Below are 21,357 nucleotides of genomic sequence, written 5' to 3' on the forward strand. Positions count from 1 at the left end.
TTTAAAAAAAATTTATTGATTGCACATCAACAACCATAACAACCCAGACAACGCCCGGACTACTCACTAGTTTAACCTTAAAAAGAAGTACAAGCCTATGTCATTTTCTATAATCCTTACAAGATTCGTTTTACAAGTTGTTCATTTTTTAAGTTAAAAATATGTAATTTCATCTAGTTGATGTTAGAAAATAATAAAATTAATTTTTCCATAGAACTATTCAAATTCCCAAACACAAAATAAGTAGTTTGTATATTTTTTCAATTTAATTACGAAAGGGTTAATTGACATAACTCGCTAATTATGGAAATTGTTGGACAATTTTCCATGATTATAAAGGCAATGATACATTTGGTTTGATGCTAGTAGTTTAAAGTAACCTTACCTTTCTTTAAGCCGCTAATAAGATAATCACATCTATTGTAAGATATATAAATCGGAAAATTGTCTACATAAAGACAACCGTAAAAATAAAATGAAATTTAACTCAACAATTTATAATTCTTCGTGTTTTTCAACCTCTATCTTTAACAATATATTATCCAATGGAAAAATGTAGAATAATCCAATAATAAGATTAGATCGATGAAAGTCATAAACTTAGTGGTTAATCGCTATCTTTAAGTGACTGACTAATCCTAATTGATTTTTCTTTTTACAATAACTTAAGTTTATTTGAGTCAGAGTTGACTATGTCTATGCAAAGTAGGCAGATATAGAGATCACAGATGCTTAGTTAATTAAATTAATGCAAAAATACTAAAAAAAAAGGGCAAAAAAACAGAAAAGCTGACTACAATTATAAAAGAGAGCGTGCAATTGCCGGCGATTAATTTTATACACTAAAATAAAAAGCTTATATAATATCTTGTCAAAAAAAAAAAAAAAAAAAAAAAAAATCTCATTCAAATGAAGAGGGCTCAAGAGAATGGTATCTTTGACAAGGTAAATTTTCGAACTTGTTAATTTCGCTCACATGTTATGCACAAACTACTGATTTAGTTGTCACGTCTGACAGTACAAATTTACACGACCAACATGCACGACTTTTGATTTAGGATAGTTATGTGTTTTGTTCTGATGTATGTGATGTATATGACAGGAAAAATGGGTGATAAAAGGAGGGAAAAGATCACCATTACTAATGAGAATGGGAGTGTTAGTGATGATTATGGTTTGTGGGGTATACATTGGTTTAACAGGCTGTTTAAATGTAGTAAACACTCCTACCATAATTATCACAACCTCCAAATTCATCAAAAGTAACAATTTTCAAGTCAATTTTCTGCAATATCAAAGTAATTCATCAGAATCTCCTTATATACATTACCCTAAGCCTCTTACTTTTACCAGGTGATTTCATAATTTCTCTTCTTACATTTAACATAGTTTATATTCCTTCATTTTCCCCCCTTTTCGGGGTTTTTTTTTAAAGCGCTTTTATTGGTTCGTCAACCTCCAATAAAAATGGGTTCTCCGATCCTCCAATAGATGTTATAGTACTCAGCTTATTTCACTTTTTTTTTTCTTTTTTTTTTTTTAATTTTATTTATTTATTTTTTTATTTTTTGTAAAAGTGCCTTATGTAGTCGTATTTGGATTATAAATAGTTGGATGTGATAAAACATAAATACGAGGGACTTCAACCATCACCTTAAGCTTTTGGTTGAGTTAGTCCTTCGACAAGATAATTACGGCTAGCTTTTAATGAGCAAGAATGGTAAGAAACAATTGGATATAACTAACCCCTTTTCTTTGTTACTTTGTATAAACTATTTATCTATGTTTAGTACAAAGTACGGAGTATTAATCTAACTTGAAACATCATTCTATAATTTGTTAAGATATTATTTCGAAATAATCTCTAACGTGCTTCAACCTAAGTACATTCAACTAGATTGTCAATTAAGTAAAAAGGTTTGAACAAGTCAGTACTTTGATGTAAGCCTTAATATGACTTTAATTACATGTGCATATCTTTTTTATGGTTAAACCAAGAAAACTAATCATTTTTTGGGATTTAAGCTACATAACTATGCTCTACAATGTCTATATAATAGTGATTCAAATGTGATACAATAGGGAAGAATGTGAATGCAATCCAGTCCGGCCATTCGCAATCTTATCAATGCAGAGATCAGGTAGCGGATGGTTTGAGACAATGTTGAACAGCCACATAAACGTAAGCTCGAATGGTGAAGTATTTTCAGTTAAGGAGAGAAGAAATAATGTGTCAATGATTCTGAAAACTTTAGATCAAGTCTACAATTTGGATTGGTTCAATAGTGCTTCAAAGAATGAGTGCTCAGCTGCTGTTGGACTCAAGTGGATGCTCAATCAGGTACTATTGAGAAAATGATAAAGAAAATAATACTCGAAGTCTAGTTTAAACTTGCAGCATGACAACTAAGACCCGACTGATGTAGCAATTTTTCGGCTTGGGAGTTGGTTTATGTTTCATAGTTGTTTTTAGTTACAAAATCATTTGGCTTTGGTTTCAGGGTTTGATGGAGAACCAAGAAGAAATAGTGAAGTATTTCAACCTGAAAGGTGTTTCTGTAATATTTTTATTCAGAAGAAATTTACTGAGGAGAATGATATCAGTGTTGGCAAATTCTTATGACAAAAATACTAAGCTGCTCAATGGAACTCATAAATCTCATGTGCATTCGTCTATTGAGGTCCTTATTTCATTACTCTATTTTCATTTCGTTACAAAAAGAAAGTTTTTGGTGCTTGAAGTACTCCGTATTTGTTTTAAATTATTTTGTTTGAAATTATTTTCATCTTATTTTAGATTGTCTAAACGCGTTTTGTCTAAAAGATGTTAGTATATTTGGAAAAAAAAAAATTTGAAACATACCCCGAATCATTTCTGATATTTTAATCAATAAGGGCTCTTTTTAAGCAATTTTTTTTAGTGATTAGCATACACTAAATATTTTGTACATCTTAAAAATCATCTTAGAAAAGGGTTTATTTTACCCAAATTACTGACTCATATTTTCTTATCTCCTCTTTGGTTCAATGATATCACAGGCTCAAGTATTGGCAAGTTACAAGCCGAAAATAAATGCCACAGAAATTGAACCTAAACTAAAACAGGAAGAAGCAATCATAGCTCAGGCCTTGGAGTTTTTCAACAGCACACGACACATCGTGCTCCACTATGAAGATCTAATATCCAACTGCACAGTGAGTTTTTCTTCTTCGAAACCCCAGAGATATATATATTTCATAACAAATGTATTAACTGATTTCTCAATCCAAACATAAATTACAGCAGAAATTGCAGGAAGTCCAAGAGTTATATATATTTCATATCAAATGTATTAACTGATTTCTCAATCCAAACATAAATTACAGCAGAAATTGCAGGAAATCCAAGAGTTTCTCAGCGTACCTCACAGAAACCTGACAAGCCGACAAGTGAAAATACACGGAGGGCCATTGGCAAACCAAGTCGAGAACTGGGATGAGTTAGAAAGCATACTTAAGAAGACATCATATGAGAGGTTCCTTCATGCTGATTATAGATAAAGATAAGTTAAAATGTATTTGCTGATAATGTATTCATCCTTTTGCCATATTTTGTCCACAAAAGGAAATAGGTGCAAGTTTTTTACAATCTCTGAAGGGAGAGCAATTGTAATTAGCTACCTGATACATTATATATAGCATCCTTATTACATTCTGCTACAAATTTGCAGTTTTACTTTGAAATGACAGAGTAATAAGCAGTTCAAACAAGACGATGATTTCATTTCTAGCAAAACTACATCTGCCAATCGTGAAGATACAACAGTTGATATTTTCGAACTTTCAAATTAACCAGAAAACATATATATACAAAAAGGGTGGGGGGAGGGGGGAGAATAATCTATTTCTGACACCCTCCCCCCCTCCTAACTATTTACCTGTAAATTATCCTAAGCAACTATCTAAGCATAAAATCTACATATGTTGCCAATTGTCCTACGGGTCTTGGATCTGTACTGGTCCATTATTGAGCATGTCACTGTTTTCAGTCTTGCGGATAACAAATTGGTCTACAATCCTAACCGTGGATAATGGATCCTGGTGTTTAATAGTGGCAGTCCATTTGCTGGGGTGCTTTCTATAGTGGTTTAGCTGCTGGGGTTGTTTTGGCTCCCCATCCCATTTCGGATCCAACTTCCATGTCTTTGGAACCTGTATAATGAAATCAAAGAACAATTCTTAGGTCTATACTGTCTAGGTTAGCAAAAGACTGAGAACAGTATATAATTGAATGGAAGTAAAAAGCATGCCTCCAATGACAACTTTAAGACCTTATGTGACAAACTACATTCTGGACAAGATTAGAAGATTCTACGTACATTAAGATATTTGGCCAGATATTTTTCAAGGAAAAAAAAAAAAAGATATTTGGCTAGATAATTTGCTATTTTGAAGTGTATCATAGAAAATTTAGAGGATTGGACTTACAGGAGTAAATCAGGTTTTATAAGTTGAAAGGTGTGGCTGTCTAAAGTTGAAGCAAGAATTTACCTTGACAGAAGTTTCAACAAAATTACAAATACATGGAAATTTTACGATGACCTTTTATACAACTCTCTATGACAACCACCAATTCTCTGCTAATCAATTCAGCAGAAACAATATTTACTAATGCTACGTTTTCTATATGCCTATATGACCTTTTTGTATACAGTAACTTATAGGACTTTTTCAATTTTGCTACCACCAAAAGGCATGCACCTCAGTTTTGCTACCCCTCCAATTTTTTTATTTTATTTTACTACCACCTAAATCACAGTTGTTAAAAATTGCTACCACTTTACGGAATCCGTTAAGTTTATTCAAAAAAAAAAAAAAAAAAAAAAAAAAATTAAAATGTTTTTTTTTAAAAAGAAAAACCCAGCCACCCTCCCCCTCCCTTTCCTCCACCTTTGCAGCCCACCACCCTCAACTGCCAGCCACCCTCCCCCCTGCCGGCGACCGGCGCCCAACGCTTTGGCCGGCGCCGGCGACCCCACCCCAATCCCTTTCCCCACCAACGCAACCCACCCCCCCTCCCTTATCCCTTTCTCGCTGCCCCAACCCCCACCCGAAACCGGAAAACACCCTCCCTCCCCATCCCCCCCACCGGAATCGGCCCCCCTCCCCTTCCCCCACCCTGAATCGACCCCACCTCCCCTTCCCCCACCCAAAAACCGGCACCCCTAACCCATAAACACCACCCCTAAACCACCATAAGCGAAACCCTAAAACCCGTTTGGTTTCGGGCTGGTGTTTATGGGTTAGAGGTGCGGTTTTTGGGTGAGATTTCGGGCTGGAGAAGGGGAGGTGGTGGGATTTTGGGACTGAGGAAGGGGTGGGCTTTTGGCGATGGCTAGGTAGGGAGGTGGTTTCGGTGGTGGGCTAGGGGGAGGGAGGGTGGACGAAATCGGGGAGGAAAAGGGATGAGGTGGCCGGAAACGGGGTGGGGAATGGAGGGGATGGCCGGAATCGGGAAGGGAAGGGAGTTGGTGGCCGGAAATCGTGGCTGGAATGGGGTAGGGGGCGGGTGGTAGGGGCTGCCGGAAATCTGGGTTATTGTTTTTTATTTATCTTTTTTTTAATTTAATTTAATTTACTTTTTTTTTTTTTTTAATAAACTTAACAGAATCCTAACCCATTCCGTTAAGTGGTAGCAATTTTTAACAACTGTGATATAGGTGGTAGTAAAATAAAATAAAAAATTGGAGGGGTAGCAAAACTGAGGTGCCTGCCTTTTGGTGGTAGCAAAATTGAAAAAGTCCTAACTTATAATGGGATCTAAAAATAATCTCTCACAAGCCACAATGCAGTAAAATTACAGGCAAAAATATAAGTTGAAAATAGGATGAAACATTACGCGGCATACCTTATCAACAGCTAGGGTAAAGACTTCCAAGTCACCATTACGGTCGATGTGGAAGCGAGTGAATGACTTGTAGTTTGCAATACGCAAGGAGGAGAAGGCTTCATCAAAATGGATGTGAAGCCAATTGATGCAAACATACAGATAACTTCCAAATACCAAAGACACAATTGGGGTTGAGAATACCCAGTAATAGAGGAAAACAGAGGCATAATATATTACAGCATAGCCTCTAGACAGTGACTGCATCCCAATCTTGCAGATGTTGCTCCTTGTGACAGCCATGACCTATTTTTTCCCACAGTTTTAGACTAGGTATACAAAACAAAAAAAGAATAAAACAAAAGAAAGAGAGTGACATTTGTATTCGATTATTCAAAGCTATGTACCTCAGGGACATCAAAGGCAAACATTAAATACTTGATGCATGCAGGATAAAGCCCAAAAGTCCACTGTTCAATACGTGCTCGAAGGCCAGTTGGGTCAGGAAAGTGCTCTCTCTCCATTTGTCTATACCACTCGTATAAAGTGTGATAGCCTGTAAGGAATGCAGTTTAATGCATAAAACATAACCAGGCTTTTGAAAATCAGCACAGGAGTGCCAATAGTGGCATATTAACCACACCACAGCTAGACCACCTTATGACTCAAAGCTGAGCAAAAAAAAGTCCCCTACTGAACATTTTATATTATTGTGCATTTCAAAAAAGTTACTTAGAAAAAAAATAAGTAGGAACATTTTACTTTACATTACAATTATAAAACTATCATAGGAACCAATAAGAATAAACCTACCAGAGGTTGCCAGCAGCTGATGCCGAATACACATCTCAACACCCAGCTCCAGCAGCAACATTAAGATCAGAGCAGAAAACACATGTGCTGATACATGGAGGATTCCTATGACTACCCGCCTTTTACGTGAGAATTTTGTTGGGACAAAAGATATTGCTGTTATTAACAGCAGCATAGTCCCTATGAAAGACACGTAAGAGTGTTCCAGCACATATGATAATAAATCCAGCACGGTAGAAAAGAAACTTCTCAGATGACCAGAATAGGAATCTTCTCGCAAGATATGATTAAGCTGACACTATATAAGAATAATAAAGTATCAGAACCAAGATTCTGGAAGTTGGCCAGACAAATCTATACAGTGTGGAAAGCAGGCAGCCTAGTTATACAGCTTATACTGTAAGTTTGTAGGAGAATTCAACCCAAAGAAGAAGTTTGAAGTATAGAGGGGTAGGAATTAATCAATACATCATCATGTCGTGTGTAAGTAATAGAAGGTGATAGTTACCTGTGGAAACATAGAAAAGGCTAGAACAAAATAGATGATTCCACCAATGAAGTCAAATTGCCAATTCTTCTTTCTGAACTTCAATATATTTCCTAAAGCTATCTGCCAATGTGTTGCAAGTAGACAGCTTAGAGTAGTTATTAGTCAATAACAAGTAATAAACGGACTCTGGAAGTTTAGTCTTACCTTGCTTGAATCTTCATATGAAGGATATGCAGCTTTCATTTCATACAGGGTACCATAAAATTTTCTAAAATTACTGAAGGTGTGGGTGGGATGCAAAAAAGCCCCACCACAGCCATTTACTAGGAGGTGATGCACATAAACAGGTTTATCAGATGGGACATAGGAATGACGCATATAATGATGCAAATCACCAGCCATACGGAGCTTGCACCTTCCTTTTAGATGGTCACGGATTAGGTGTGCCACATTCTTTCCAGAAGAATGATTCCAATACCAATCCAGTAGCCAATTTGGTTCATGTGTCATGATAATTACATTATCATTTTCTTCGACCTAAACCAGTGGCAGCAAGGAGAGAACATTTAGTCAGCAATAAAGTAAAGAGACTCCAGAAGGGTAGTACTAGATACTTTCTATCAAAATCAAAGAATAAAAAATAATAATAATAATTATAGGCAATTATAGTGCCATAAACTAATGACTTTCTATAATTAGTTATGCACTCAACTTACAGCTCAATCTCTATAGCTTGCAGAAAAAAGCACCAGTAAAGAAATCACGTAAGAATACAAACAGGCCCTGCCCTGGGCGGGGAGTTCAACTGCCTAGGGCTAAACTGGAAGGGGGGCCAAGTTGAAAAAATCAGTCTTATATGAGGCTTGAGGTTCTTCTCTGTTAGTCTGCTATGGTAATGCAAATATAAAAGGGAGACAGTTCTGGGACGACTCCGTCATCAAGTAATACATGTGTGCAATAGTAAAAAATTCTTAGGCCAACCTAAGAGATAAGTGAAAAACGCCAACAACAAAAGGTTGGTGAGGGTGTAGTCTAGATATATACTAACAAAATGTTAAGCATAAAAGGGACAGCACAAACGCATGCAAATAAATAAATTCATCAATTATGATATTTACACGCATGCAAGCAAGACATACACACAAACTCGCACACATACCTATACACATAATTATGCACATGCATTGTGAATTGAAAGGATGAAAATAGCATATGAATATCAATTTAGTTGCTTCGAATAAAAGATTTGGTAATGAATGCTCAAGAGGTTGAGAAAAAAAGAACAATATGTAGTAGATGGGAATGATCATTTACATACCCGCAATTAAGAACGAATTCAACTATGATGCCATATCCTATATAAGTGGAAAAATAAAAAAGATATCAAGTTCAGCTACAACCTATGTATAACTAAGTATACTAACTTGCTAAGTCATAATATCATAAACTACACCATAATGTGGGTGTAATATGATAGGTGTTTCTTATTGACCGACCAAAATCAAAACCCATACCAAAGATATATGGTGAAACAAATTTATTCCGGCTCACTTAAATTAAATACTAGCAAGAACGAAAAATTTTAATTTCAATTCCATTCAAATTATTTGCAAAGGAATCTGTTCCACCCTTTTCAAAATTTCTAATGTCCTTTCTGTCATTTTACACTTGAAAAGTTGAAAAGCTCTAATATTATGATAATGATATGATTATTTTTTGCGAAAGAAACTTTTTCAAAAATTCTAGTACACTTTTTAAAAATGGGAAACATATTAAGGAGTTAGCCTCCCAATAAAAACTACTAAATTCAAACAACTAAAATACAACAATTAAATGAATAAAATAACCTTTTAACTTCAATGAATTTTCTTTCCAATTTATCTCTTATTTTTCCTCCAATTCTTCCATTCTGTTCTCATACCTCTCTACACATAGTACAACAAACCCTATATGAGGCAACTCCCTACATCTATGTGGCTATATCAATGCATGGATCTTGTTGCAGGTTAGTGTGTTTGCGCTCATCCCATGACAAATGGCATCAGAATATCTTTCAAGAGGACGAGATTCCATTCACATTCGAAATCATAAAGGACCACCATCTTGAATTGTGACGCACCAACACAGAGGAAGACACCACAACCTGGTTTGGCACAGGTATAAAGGGCAACTAAAAATTCGATACTTGGTGTGGCATCAAATCATTGTGGTTGGTGCACTAACCATGGGGAGGGAGCGCTCTTGACGAGGAATACGTACATGGCGGATCCTAATTTAAGGTTACATGTTGAGCCGATCAAGAATGGACGAGGCACTGAAAAATGGTGAAGCAGTGTGTCAAAGAGGATTCACGATTCGGGTTGTGGTGCTAAGAAAGGGGATGCATTGTGCTGGCGAGTAGCTTCCGTGTTTGGTGAGCGTGTTATAGACATGTCACTTATGTTGTACGAAAGCGGCTCAAGTAATGTGTAGTCCACTAGTTGCGCTCACAAGAGGCCTCTAAGCGCCATAACAAGAATGTTTTTTTGCTTATAAGAAGAAGTTTGTCATGTGCTAGCCTAGATCAAGCCTCCAAGAGTTAAGCGTCACACGTGGAATATGTACTCATCTCGTGACACACAGGCACACAGCCATATATAGCTATCTAGAAAGCAACTCACTACTCAACCCTTTCTATTTACAGCAAACTCATTTAGAAACCACATATAAATAACAACAGGAGCAATACATGTAAATCAAATGCTCTTTAATTTGCATTAATCATGCATGTAACGCGCACTATCTCAAGAATCTCAGCCATTTGAAGTCATCAACGAAAACATGCATATTAAAGAAGTTGCATAAATAATTATCTTTAAGAAAGTATCTCCATGAATTTCATCATGTACATGAAAAGTAATTCAAAGCATCAGAGTTGCAAACTAAAAGGCCCAGATAAGATACACATAAATATAAACCAAAATAGGAGATAGGTACCTTTTCCTTTATTAGTTCTGAAAAGAACTTAAACTGATAAACATCAATATCACCATGGAGTGCTAAATCAAGACCAAATACCCACCATCCTTTAGGAAGCTGCAAAGCAAAGTAACTCTTCTTCTGAGGCATAAGCCAACCACCAAACCAACTCTTATGGCATATGTATCTCATAAAGGTGTTGAGGCCATCAAACCAATCTGTGAGTGATAAAAAAGGACAAAATCATCCTACTTGCCATAGCCATTAATTAATATCAGAATGTGAAAAAGACTTGGAATGATATTGCACCATAAAAACTACAAGAAATCTATATATATATATAAAGAATACGTAGTTTCTAAGAGAAATCAGCACAAACCATGATTTCCAGGGATAATGAAACATTGAGGTCCATCATAATGTTTCAAATCAGGCACATCACAGGGTAGTTCTGGCTTCTTTACAGCTATATGCTCTTCTTTATACCAGGAAGGAGGCTGGAGTGCGTATTCAAAGGGGCGAAAGAAGCGGCTCTCATATGTGAATTCAGATGGGTTGGGGTACCTACAACAAACAAGTTAGAATTGTAGTTAACATCCGTTAGTTATTTTAAATTGCACCAAACTACTCATAAAAAGAATAATTAGATGTGGATCTGTCTAGAAAAGGTATAGGCATGGTGATGAAGAGGTTTGAGTGAAAAGCGGGTAGAGAGAATGTATAAAGTGTTCAGCATCTTGCCAAATATGGAATGACTACCACTGCATTGAATCAGTTCATAAGCAAAGGATGTAAAGAAAGGAAAAGGCCATCAGATCAAAATGATGATAACAAACTATGCATGAACTTTTTGCAAATGAGCAGATGTGTGTATGTAGTCCAATCACACTACAAATTCAATTTGCACCAATAATGCAGACTAAAATGATTTAGTAGCAGGCATTGAATGAATAAGTCAGCTACATTCCAGATAATACACTCTAATCTGAAAGAGGTGCTAGTTTTTCTCAGAAACACCGCAGATCAAGCCAAAATGAGCAGAATCAGATCATCTCTGGCTCTCTGCTATGGGTCATTGCTGTATGACTGTGTGAGAACAAGAACAACTCATCTAGTCAAGTTCAAGTCAGGCAAGCTACAGTTCAAGTCATTGTCATGTTGGTTTTTGTAGGTATTAGTTAAGAAAAGCTAGGGTTGGGCCAATGGCAAGAGGCAACTACACAGAAGACAATACACTCTACTAGCTGTATTCACTAATCAGATAAGTTATGCTACTTTCACTCAAAAACCTAGTTAGGCTAATGAAAAAAGAATTGAACACTTGAACCAGGTCATTTCTGCTTTGGATTATTGCTAAGTGAGAAGATCAAGTTAGAAGTAATCATCTCTGAGTTCACTCATATGAGTTTTCTCATCTCACCACATTTTGTACTCACTAAAAATGTTCTCACACAATATATTTCTTATATTAAATGAAACCATGACAAAAACACCCTTTACCAACAAATATGTTTATATAGCTTGTAGTCACATGTACCCATAACATATTAGGGAAGTACAAGAGCCAATTTTGTATAGCTTACTATATGGGCAGATATCAAATAACACATGCAGAGACATGAGCTTACGCGAGATCTCCTCCAATGAGGAGTAAATTTCCACGTGGAAGAGGTCGTACAGAGTCGCCATCTTTCAGATATAAATTAGGTTGAGCAAGTAGTCGTGCGATAGAATATGAAGAGTTCCCCCCATCACCAGTATCTGCCATGAAATCGAACCAAAAGTCATCCTTTTCTTTGAAATGATCATAAAAAGGATCCCCTTGCTCTGTCTCTTGAGCAGTGTTCATTGCTGCCTGATCATTGAAACTAAAGTTAAGCAACAAAAATAATTATAATAACTTCATTAGATATAATAAATAAATAATTAGCATGTTTAGAACTTTAGATTATAAAAGGCAACACTTTTCTATAGTCCACAACCAAAAGAGAATTAAGTGGGAGCTCAATAGTAGAGCCCCCACCTCCCAACCGTGAGGTAGGACTGTAGGAGTATGTTTCTTATCATCCCAACTTTTGTAGGAAGGGATATGTGGTGGTTACTTTGTGGGAATGTGTTCTAGTTTGAACGATGAATGATCCTTATGATTTGGGCTTCCCTATCTCCTCCTAGCTAACAAAATTGTGCCAGACTGCAAGTTGTGGCCATTATAACACCCATTTTTTTCTTTTAAAGAAAAGGCCATATAGCAAAGTACAACATGCACGCCAACCTCCATAACTTACAATTCTTTATCTGCCACAAACTTATAAATAATCACACAATGTAAGATATATATATATATATATATATATATATATATATATATATATATATATATATATATATATATATATATAAGGCTCTCGTGAGAACCACTCCTATATGTGAGAAGTCTTTCATATGTGAGAACACTCTTATGTTCTAAAATTTTTACTCGTATGTTCTAAATTGTGTTATAAGATTTTTTATCATATGTTCCTGATATTAAATCAAATGTTCTAAATTATTACTCATATGTTCCAAATTTTTATTCACATGTTCTAAATTTTACTTATATGGTCTAAATTTTAAATCAGGTGTTCTATATTTTTACTCGTATGTTCTAAATTTTTACTCACATGTTCAAATCTTAAACAGATGTTCTAAATTTTTAATCACATGTTCTAAATTTTTAATCACATGTTCAAAATTTAATCAGGTTTTTAAAAATTTACTCACGCGTTCTAAATCTAAAATAAGATGTTCTAAATTATTACTCAAGTAGATGTTCTAAATTTTACTCATATGTTCTAAGCTTTAAATCATGTGTTCTAAATTTTTTTGTTCTAAATTTTAGATCAGTTCTCATATAGGTATGAGTTCTCACATATGGACATATCCTCACCGGATCCCTCAAATGCAAGCCTCTCATCACACACGTTAGAACTTTGATGCAAACATAAGCACATGTAAAAAAAAAAAAAAGAAAAAAATCTTATCATGGTGCAAAACCAAACTAATTTAATTATCCAAGCAAAGCTTTTAACTTCTTTAAAACTGAGTTTTTAAATGAAGGTGGGAATGGGGAAAAGGGTTACAAGAAGGGATATAAGCAGGGATTTTTATAAGCGATTGGAAAAGAGCTAAAAGATATAAGGTTGGATTTATTCCTCAACTAAATACATTTTATAACTTCTATCTATTTGGGAAAAGAAAAAAAATAGTCGAAAAAAAAAGAAAAGTGCATAACAGCTCCACCAAAGAAAATCTGAGATCTTTTAGAAAGACAACTATTAAAAATCGACTATTCTTCAAGCATGCAAAGGCCAAAGATGAGCAGCAAAACTATACTTGGTCAAACTATCTCACAATTGTTTAAATTGCTCAAACCAACATTCTTGTTTTCATTATTCCCATCATGACTTGCACAGATTTTTTCTCTAGGATCATCCCTAAAATATCCTTTTAGATCCCCAATCTTCTTCCTCCCCCCTGAATTTTAATACTCCTTTTGTCCTTAAATTAAAATTCCCTTTAGCCACTTTGTTACGATCTTAGGAGAGCAAAAATATGATAAATTTGATTGATTAAAGGTGAATTAGAAACGTAGTGGTTTTTTTTCTATGTTTTTGATAGAGGTGAGAGAAAGTGAAGACCTATCCACTTGAGAGAAGTATCACATGGGTGAGAGAAAGGAAGAATAAAAGTTATTGATAAGGAGAAAGGGAGAAGTTCATGCATCTTGAAAAGAAACTGTTCGGTGGTTAATGTTCATCATAATGTACGTTGAAGTAATTTCCTAAGGGTTCTTGAATTTCATTTAAAAGACTTTTGATTGCTTGAGTCTTAATGACAAAAGTATCTATAATTGAATTTATTTAGGTGTGTTAAATTTCACAAGAATTACAAGGTTAGATACAAATCTATCTATCTTCTATCTATAATCTATCTATAATATATAAATCTATCTATCTTCTATCTATAATCTATCTATAATATTATTAAAACCCAAGCCACTACATGCTACGATGACATGTGGCATCCTTGTATTGGCATGACATAGCGCTACATTAAGCCTTCTTATAAAAACAAAGCTGACAGGGAGGCTAATAATATTTAACCTACTTGAAAACTTTTCATAAGCGTAACCTCTCTATAATAATGTTTAGTCTAATAGAAACCTCTTCATATTTATATAACCTCCAATTTTATTTTTTTTAACTCTTGGTAATTGCACAATAAAATAAAATTTAATTAGAAAGAAATTAATCACGCCAGTAGTGATCCCTTGGATATTAATATTCTAGATTCAATAACCATCAAGCAATTACATAGAGTAATATTTCATTATTTATTATTTGATTTCGTAACATAAAATTCTCGTTTATACTTTTATAGTTTTATACTATGAAGGTAGTAAGTTTCGATTATTCTCATCTCTAATAATGCAGGTAATATTCTTACGTGGTACATTGCACATTCAATTAAAATTTCACTATAAGTTACTAATACTCCCTTTTTTTTTCTTTTTTTTATTTGCATCACTTGCCTTTTATGGGTGTTTTTTTTTAATTGCATCACTTCTATATATAGTAACTTTATACTATATTTTATCATTTCTCTTTCTTACTTTAAACCCCACTCAAATTAATTTATCATTTCTCTCTCATGGTCCCCATTACTCTCTCACATATTTTCACTTTCATGGTCCTTACATCACTTTTACTATAATAAATTATTAATCCACTCACAATTTTATATTATACTTCCTCCGTTCTTTTTTACTTGACCCGCTTTGACTTTTACACTATTCACCACTTTTCCTTTGACCGTCTTTTGTGAATTATTTGCAAGAAAAAATATATTCATGTGGGATCTTATTGGAATAGTCAAAATAAGTACTATCATAATATATAAATTTTATAATTTTTACTTATGGAGAATTAAAGTTACTAATGACTAAAGTTTTGCATTGGCAAGCGTGATTAATGAAAGAGGTCAAGTAAAAAAGAACAGAGGAAGTAGCAAATTCACTCTCCTAAAACTCCGCGCATCCTTAAGTGATGCAAATTAAAAAAACGGAGGGAATAATATTCACTCATTATCTTTTACCAAAAATTAAATCATTTTCATTTGTGCATTTTATCATACGTAATATAATTATAGTTATAGAGTATTATTTAGTAGTATAATTATTAAAATAATAACAATATGATTCAGCCTATTGTTGGAAAAAATATATATATATATATATATATATAGATAGATAGATAGATATTTTCATTCACTTATTAATATTGTTGAACATTAACCTTTTTTAATTTCATTTTGATCAAAACAAATTTATAAAGATCCGGGGCATGGCCAATACCTAGTTTTCTTGCCAAAACAGGATATAATTGTTTCACACACACACACAGAGACACACAAATGAATATAAAGGTATGCCAAAAATGAAATAAAGTCAAGTGAGTAGAACAAAAAAAAAAACCCAACCACAAACGGAAAGTGAGCAGGAAAAAAAAAACATAAATTTAAGGAATCAAGTTTTGGATATAATATATACCTGCATCATACGCATGTCAAATCGCCCAAGAAACACCGTTACAGACACCAGAAGGTCAAATACAGTTTTAAATAAATCAGCTGATGTCCTGAAATATTGAAATTATAACTTCTGTCAAATAAATTTCAGAAGTCCCCAGAGAGAGAGAGAGAGAGAGAGAGAGAGAATTCAACAAACTGTGACACATAAAATGAGGCAAGGACTAATACCCAGAATACCAAGGAACCATATCCAGGAACTCAGGCTTCATCTGCTTCTTCTTCAATTTCTCGTATTCTTTCAATGACAAAGGGTGAGTAAGAGCCCATCTGTTTGTAGTCAACAGAATAGGAAGAAATATTAAAGAAAAAAAAATCAGAAATCCTCAAATACTTACCAAACATTAGCAAAGAATTATATGTATCAGCATCCATTTTTGGCTACTGTGATGCATTTCTCATACTATGATGTATTCCGTATATAATATCTGATATTTTCAGTGGATATAAATTTTCAATGAAAGCGCCACAAAGTAAGAAGATTGATGCTAAGTGCTAGATCATTGGATACCAATCACTATTGCAGATAGGGGTATTCTTCATATGCCTTTTTAGTTTGGAAAATTTACTAATTACTTTGTGACTTGTAGTCTTTTTTGCAGATAACCTCTAAAGTCAGCGAATCTACCTTTGGCCAACTTTTAATGGTTATTTTCATCACAAACATTTCAAATTCCGGAACCTGAAAATTTAATAATTTCACAGATCTAACCAGACAAAACCCAATAAGGGTAGCATTATCTATGTAAATGATAAGAAAAGGTTGTAATTTTTATTTTTATTTCCTAAAAAGGTAATAAGTGGCAAAAGTGTTTTTTCCCAAAGGCAATAATTGGCAAAGATCACCTTCTGGTTTTCTGAAAAAAAATAAATAAATAAAAAAACACACACACACACACACACACATGCCAACAGCCAATTCATTTGGGGTATCGCATACTACTAAGGGAATTTAAAGCTTTGAATGAAAGCCATGTTAGATTCTTAATATTGGTATAGCATATGACACTAAACAATGTTTCCAATGAAAGATAAATGTTTCTCCAAATTAATAGCACGCAGAACTAAACCCAAGTTTCATATATATATTTGAGATAAAAAAACAATGTTCAGACATAAGGTGATAAAATTCACAATTAACAGTAATACAAATGGGACAGGCAAAATGAAGTCTTAGCAACAAAAATGGGAATGAGAGAGTAGTAACTCACCCTGTTGACCTTTCAACTACATAATTAGCTATGTATAGACCTATAAATGTTGCCCATAAGGAGTATATAGGGGAAATTTCATCAGGTGACTCTGCACATGTGCCACTGCAAGCTAGCTGCCATGAACAAAAGATTAGGCCAAAAATTATGGTAATTTACAGATAAATTCACCAAGAAAGTTAAAACATTGATCACATACCTCACCATAAATCACCCACTTTGACAATAAAGGATAGTCACTTGCAGAGCCTACAGGAGCAAACCAAGAAGAGCACACTTGGTCCTTGAATTCATTCATTTGCAAAAATTTTGCAAGCCACGTATTCCTCTCCTCCTTCTTCCAAAAGGGAAACCAGCTGAAGTTCTTTCTCTCTTTCACGATAGCTTGATTTCCACAGTGACTATAGAATACACAGCAAGCAACACTAATTACCTGCAAATCATCAGAATTATAAAAAGAACCAAAGGCATACAATGTACTCAAGCAGCGTGTCAAACTTACAGCACAATTTTGAAGGATGGTCCAGAACTCCGGCCTCTTTCCAGCCACACGGGCAACAAGACCAAGGTACCAAAGCACATAGAAAATAAGATGGAAAACAAGAAGAAACAAAATTGAGGATATATATATTGTGATAAATAAAGAAAGGTTCATCCTCAAATCAACTCCCATTGATTGAAAACTTGGGAGATGATATACAGCTGCCACAAAAATCCAGGCAATATACCTGTATAGTCATACAATGAACTAAATATTAGTTATGGACACGAAAAACAAACATCTAAAAAGATAATTGCAGAATGTACACACTACTTACCATTTACTAAAATTTGAATAACTTGGTTTAATTGTTTTCCCAATGAATGGTGATGAGAAAAAATAGAAAAATCCAAACAAACAAAGATACATAGACCACCACTTAATGTTGTTGTCAAACCCTTGTATGAAAGTATTCATATTGTCAAATGATATGAAAAAAAGGCATCCCAGGACAACTGCAATGATGGCATGACGGGAATGTTCATGTGGATAAGGATAACTATGAGGCAGTATAGTCCTGAAGTTTTCCATTCTAATTGTATCCAGTAATCCAGCAGCCGACCTGTTAGAGCCCATCTGCAATAGAAACCAGGACTTGTTTGTATAATAGCTTCAGCTTCTTTCTTGTGGAACCAACTTTCTCAACTGACCTATTCAAATTGAGATATCAAAATCAAAGTTTTCATATATAAAAGGATAATGAGCTGAGTAATGAGTTAATCATAAGAAGTATGTCCACAAATGCTTGAACAGAGCTGACAAGAAAAAGAAAAAATAAAAATAAAAAAAATAATAATAATAATAATAATAATAATGGATGTTTAAGCCATTATGCTTTGGCCATCAGAGGAGTTTTGATAATGGATTTCCATTATTACTAAAATAGGACAACTCAGGTGAAGGCATCACTACTGGAACATATGACAGTTAAACGCTGCATCTAAAAACAATGCTTGACCCTATAAAATATTCTTTGTCCCAAGATTTAAGTAAACTATTCCATTTTGAGATAATACAAAAAAGTTTAAATCTATTTATATGCAAGTTTTCCTGTAAGTTGGCCTACACCCACCAGCCAATTTTTCCGCTCTACTTTTTCAATTTCTAAAAATATTATGCAAATAGTGCAATTATTATAAATTAACTTAAATTGGAATGGAGGGAGTATATATAATACCCATATGCAGCAAACAAATCCATAAAAGTAAAGCTTGTTAAAGGAATCTATATGTTTTTAAGTTCAGCAGCAAAGTGAATGCATGTTCCACTTCTATTACCTGTGTAGCCCCAGGCAGTCCCTTAGCCAGAGGGCAGAAAGGGCGGTCATTCTAGGCCCAGGGAGAATAATTCCATTTTCATAATTCCATTCTAACAATTAAAGGGTTATATAAACAAAAGCCTACAACACATTAGCAACAAAATTTCACTCAATTACTAGACTAGGCTCAAAAAATCACGTTAAATTACTAATAGTTCAATAAAATTTGTCGTTATAATCTTTCAATTATTATAATCAATAGTTCAGTAAATCATGTAGCCGACCCCACTTATAGTATTAAGGTTTTGATTGATTGATTGAATAGTTCAGTAATTCACCTTAGAAATTCCGTAAAATTGACTGTACAAATAAATAAATTAACAAATTGATATTAGACGACTTTAAAAAAAAAGATAAAACATCTTACCTCAGAAGCTGCTTCAGTGGAAAAGAGAAAGCTCACAAGCCGCTTCAACGGCGAATTTGGAGTGCGGTTCAATGGAGGGGAGAGAGAGAGAGGGATGGGTGCAGCAACGCAGCGCACAAGTGAAAAACCTCTAATAGATTCAGCTTCTTTGTTGTGTAACAAACACTCTCTAATGACCTATTCGCTATTCCAATTGAGATAACAAAGTTCAATCCCAATTTCAACACAAATTAGGGTTACAAAACGCAAACCAAATCAAAACTAAAATACCCAGATTCATGATCATACTCCTAAATCAAAATTAAACAAAAGGATACCCACCAAATTTCTCATATAAACCAATAAAACAGCAAAAACCCAGAATCACAAATCAATAATACTTCAAAAATCAATAAAAAAAATAACGCAATTATCATATGAAATGATCAAATTCTTAACCCAGAATAGAAATAACAAGATTATAGGAGAGATGATTACCTCAATGCAGAGAGAAACATTTGGAATTGGATGAAGAAAAAGTATATAACACAGAAAAAAATGGCGGTGGGTGTTCTTAATTTTTTTTAAAATATTTTTGAATAAATCAAAGAAAAGAAACCAACTTGGTATTTGAGAATGTCTGCAAAAAACAAGAAAAGAGCATATTCTGTTTTTACTCAAAATCCCAAATCAAAAATGCTTATTTTTTTCCATGTGAAAAGAGAGTAGAAGAAGAAAAGAGGACAAAGGAAGTAGTAGTTTAGTTAGATTTGCATGTGAGATTTTTAGGTAATTTTTAGCATATTTTACAAATTTTATAAATTTGGAATAATGGATTTCTTGCCTACGTTGGTTTCCTTTTTTATACTGTACAAATTTTATAATGGATTTTTAGCTATATTTTTTAATTTTTGAATGATATCTTCTAGTAATTTTTTAAATTGTAACTAGTCAGCATTTTTGAAGGCTTGAATTATGATCAAGGAAATTATTTTAGCATTGAATTGCTCTAGAAGAGATTACTTAATGAAGAAGAAATGATTTTCTTGTGGGACTTGTATTGTGATGAGTTGAAAATGTTATTCTTGTAGTTTCTAAAGACATGGTATTATAAGTATTCATCAAAAAAATTTCTTTGACAACCAAAACTTTGGGGTTCAATCTATGCATGCTAAATACTTACGCTATTGATTAATTTTAGACCATAAAATCTAAGCTTTCTTATTTGGATATAAATTAGTACAAATTAAATTTAGATGGTTTGGGTTTGATTGGATTTTCGGTTTTAATCCTATGGAAACGATTTGCGTGAGATCGGACTCACCATGAGTCCAATAAGTCTGACAATAATATTCTAATATCCGACAATAATATTCTAATATATGACATTAATATTCTAATATTTGACAATAATATTCTAATATATGACAATAATGATCTAATCTATAATAAATATAATTAAAGTAATAACTGCTGACATCATCACTGTCCAAGTGTCAACTTCTCAAAAAAAAATTCCCTCCAAAACTTTGGTAACATCAATTTTTTTTTCAAGATAATAAAGGTTTAAAATTAGTAGATTAATTGCATATTTCCTAAATATTCTATGATTAAATTGAATTGACTAACTACACATTTTTTTCATGGGTTAAAAAATAAAATAAAAATTTGGTGGCTGAACTATTTCATTTTTTGAGAAACCACTCTATACATTTATAGTGATTGTATGTTTTTCGGATTTTCATTCTATATTAGTTCTTCAAAAAAAATAATGAAAGATAAACAAGTAAATTTATGCTAACATATTAGAAATAAGTTTTAAACTTTATTTAAATTATGAAGTACAAAGTATATAGTATAATATATGATTATAATACTCCGTATTTAACATCATATTTTTCGTTATAACTCAACTTATCTAATACTCCATAGAAAAACTCCCTTGAAAGAGAGGGTTTCCGCTACTTTGAAAGAAAAGCCGCCGCTCCGTCTCGAACGCATTTTTCTGGCTATGGCCGATGATCTTGCTGATAAGTGCTCATGTCTCTGCCTGGAAGATGACGAGAATGAATTGGTGGATCAAGGAGGTACGGATACTGCAGATACTAAAGGAAAAATAACCTTGATGTTTGTAGGGAAACTTTTGACGAACAGAACCTTCAATTTCGAAGCTTTCAAGAGAGCTATGA

General features: G+C 33.8%; 2 protein-coding genes across 5 annotated transcripts; one reads left to right on the forward strand and one right to left on the reverse strand.

Annotated features, from left to right (window-relative positions):
* The first annotated feature begins 650 nt into the window (after positions 1 to 650).
* LOC110696588 (nodulation protein H-like) lies at positions 651 to 3,703 on the forward strand. Of its 2 annotated transcripts, none has more exons than XM_021873925.1 (6): positions 651 to 945; positions 1,103 to 1,353; positions 2,083 to 2,341; positions 2,502 to 2,681; positions 3,040 to 3,195; positions 3,367 to 3,703. In XM_021873925.1, exons 1-6 carry the CDS (start codon positions 910 to 912, stop codon positions 3,538 to 3,540), a joined length of 1,056 nt encoding a protein of 351 aa, XP_021729617.1. In that variant the 5' UTR covers positions 651 to 909; the 3' UTR covers positions 3,541 to 3,703. The 2 variants fall into 2 exon arrangements, with proteins under 2 accessions (XP_021729617.1, XP_021729618.1); XM_021873926.1 differs by having other exon boundaries at positions 3,370 to 3,703.
* Positions 3,619 to 20,053, reverse strand: LOC110696586. Of its 3 annotated transcripts, none has more exons than XM_021873923.1 (17): positions 19,667 to 20,053; positions 19,190 to 19,373; positions 17,782 to 18,149; positions 17,466 to 17,691; positions 17,163 to 17,396; positions 16,964 to 17,079; positions 15,924 to 16,022; positions 15,715 to 15,802; positions 11,756 to 11,982; positions 10,507 to 10,691; positions 10,146 to 10,345; positions 7,374 to 7,706; positions 7,188 to 7,289; positions 6,680 to 6,977; positions 6,274 to 6,422; positions 5,888 to 6,172; positions 3,619 to 4,191 (listed from the first exon to the last, which is right to left on the reverse strand). In XM_021873923.1, the coding sequence occupies exons 3-17, from the start codon at positions 18,078 to 18,080 to the stop codon at positions 3,976 to 3,978; spliced, it is 3,057 nt and encodes a 1,018-aa protein (XP_021729615.1). In that variant the 5' UTR covers positions 18,081 to 18,149; positions 19,190 to 19,373; positions 19,667 to 20,053; the 3' UTR covers positions 3,619 to 3,975. The 3 variants fall into 3 exon arrangements, with proteins under 3 accessions (XP_021729615.1, XP_021729613.1, XP_021729616.1); XM_021873921.1 differs by having other exon boundaries at positions 17,782 to 18,154; XM_021873924.1 differs by lacking the exons at positions 17,782 to 18,149; positions 19,190 to 19,373; positions 19,667 to 20,053 and having other exon boundaries at positions 17,163 to 17,364; positions 17,466 to 17,676.
* Positions 20,054 to 21,357: the final 1,304 nt, after the last annotated feature.

The sequence above is a fragment of the Chenopodium quinoa genome, unplaced genomic scaffold (assembly GCF_001683475.1).
Source record: "Chenopodium quinoa cultivar QQ74 unplaced genomic scaffold, ASM168347v1, whole genome shotgun sequence".
In the NCBI taxonomy this organism is placed as follows: Eukaryota; Viridiplantae; Streptophyta; class Magnoliopsida; order Caryophyllales; family Amaranthaceae; genus Chenopodium; species Chenopodium quinoa.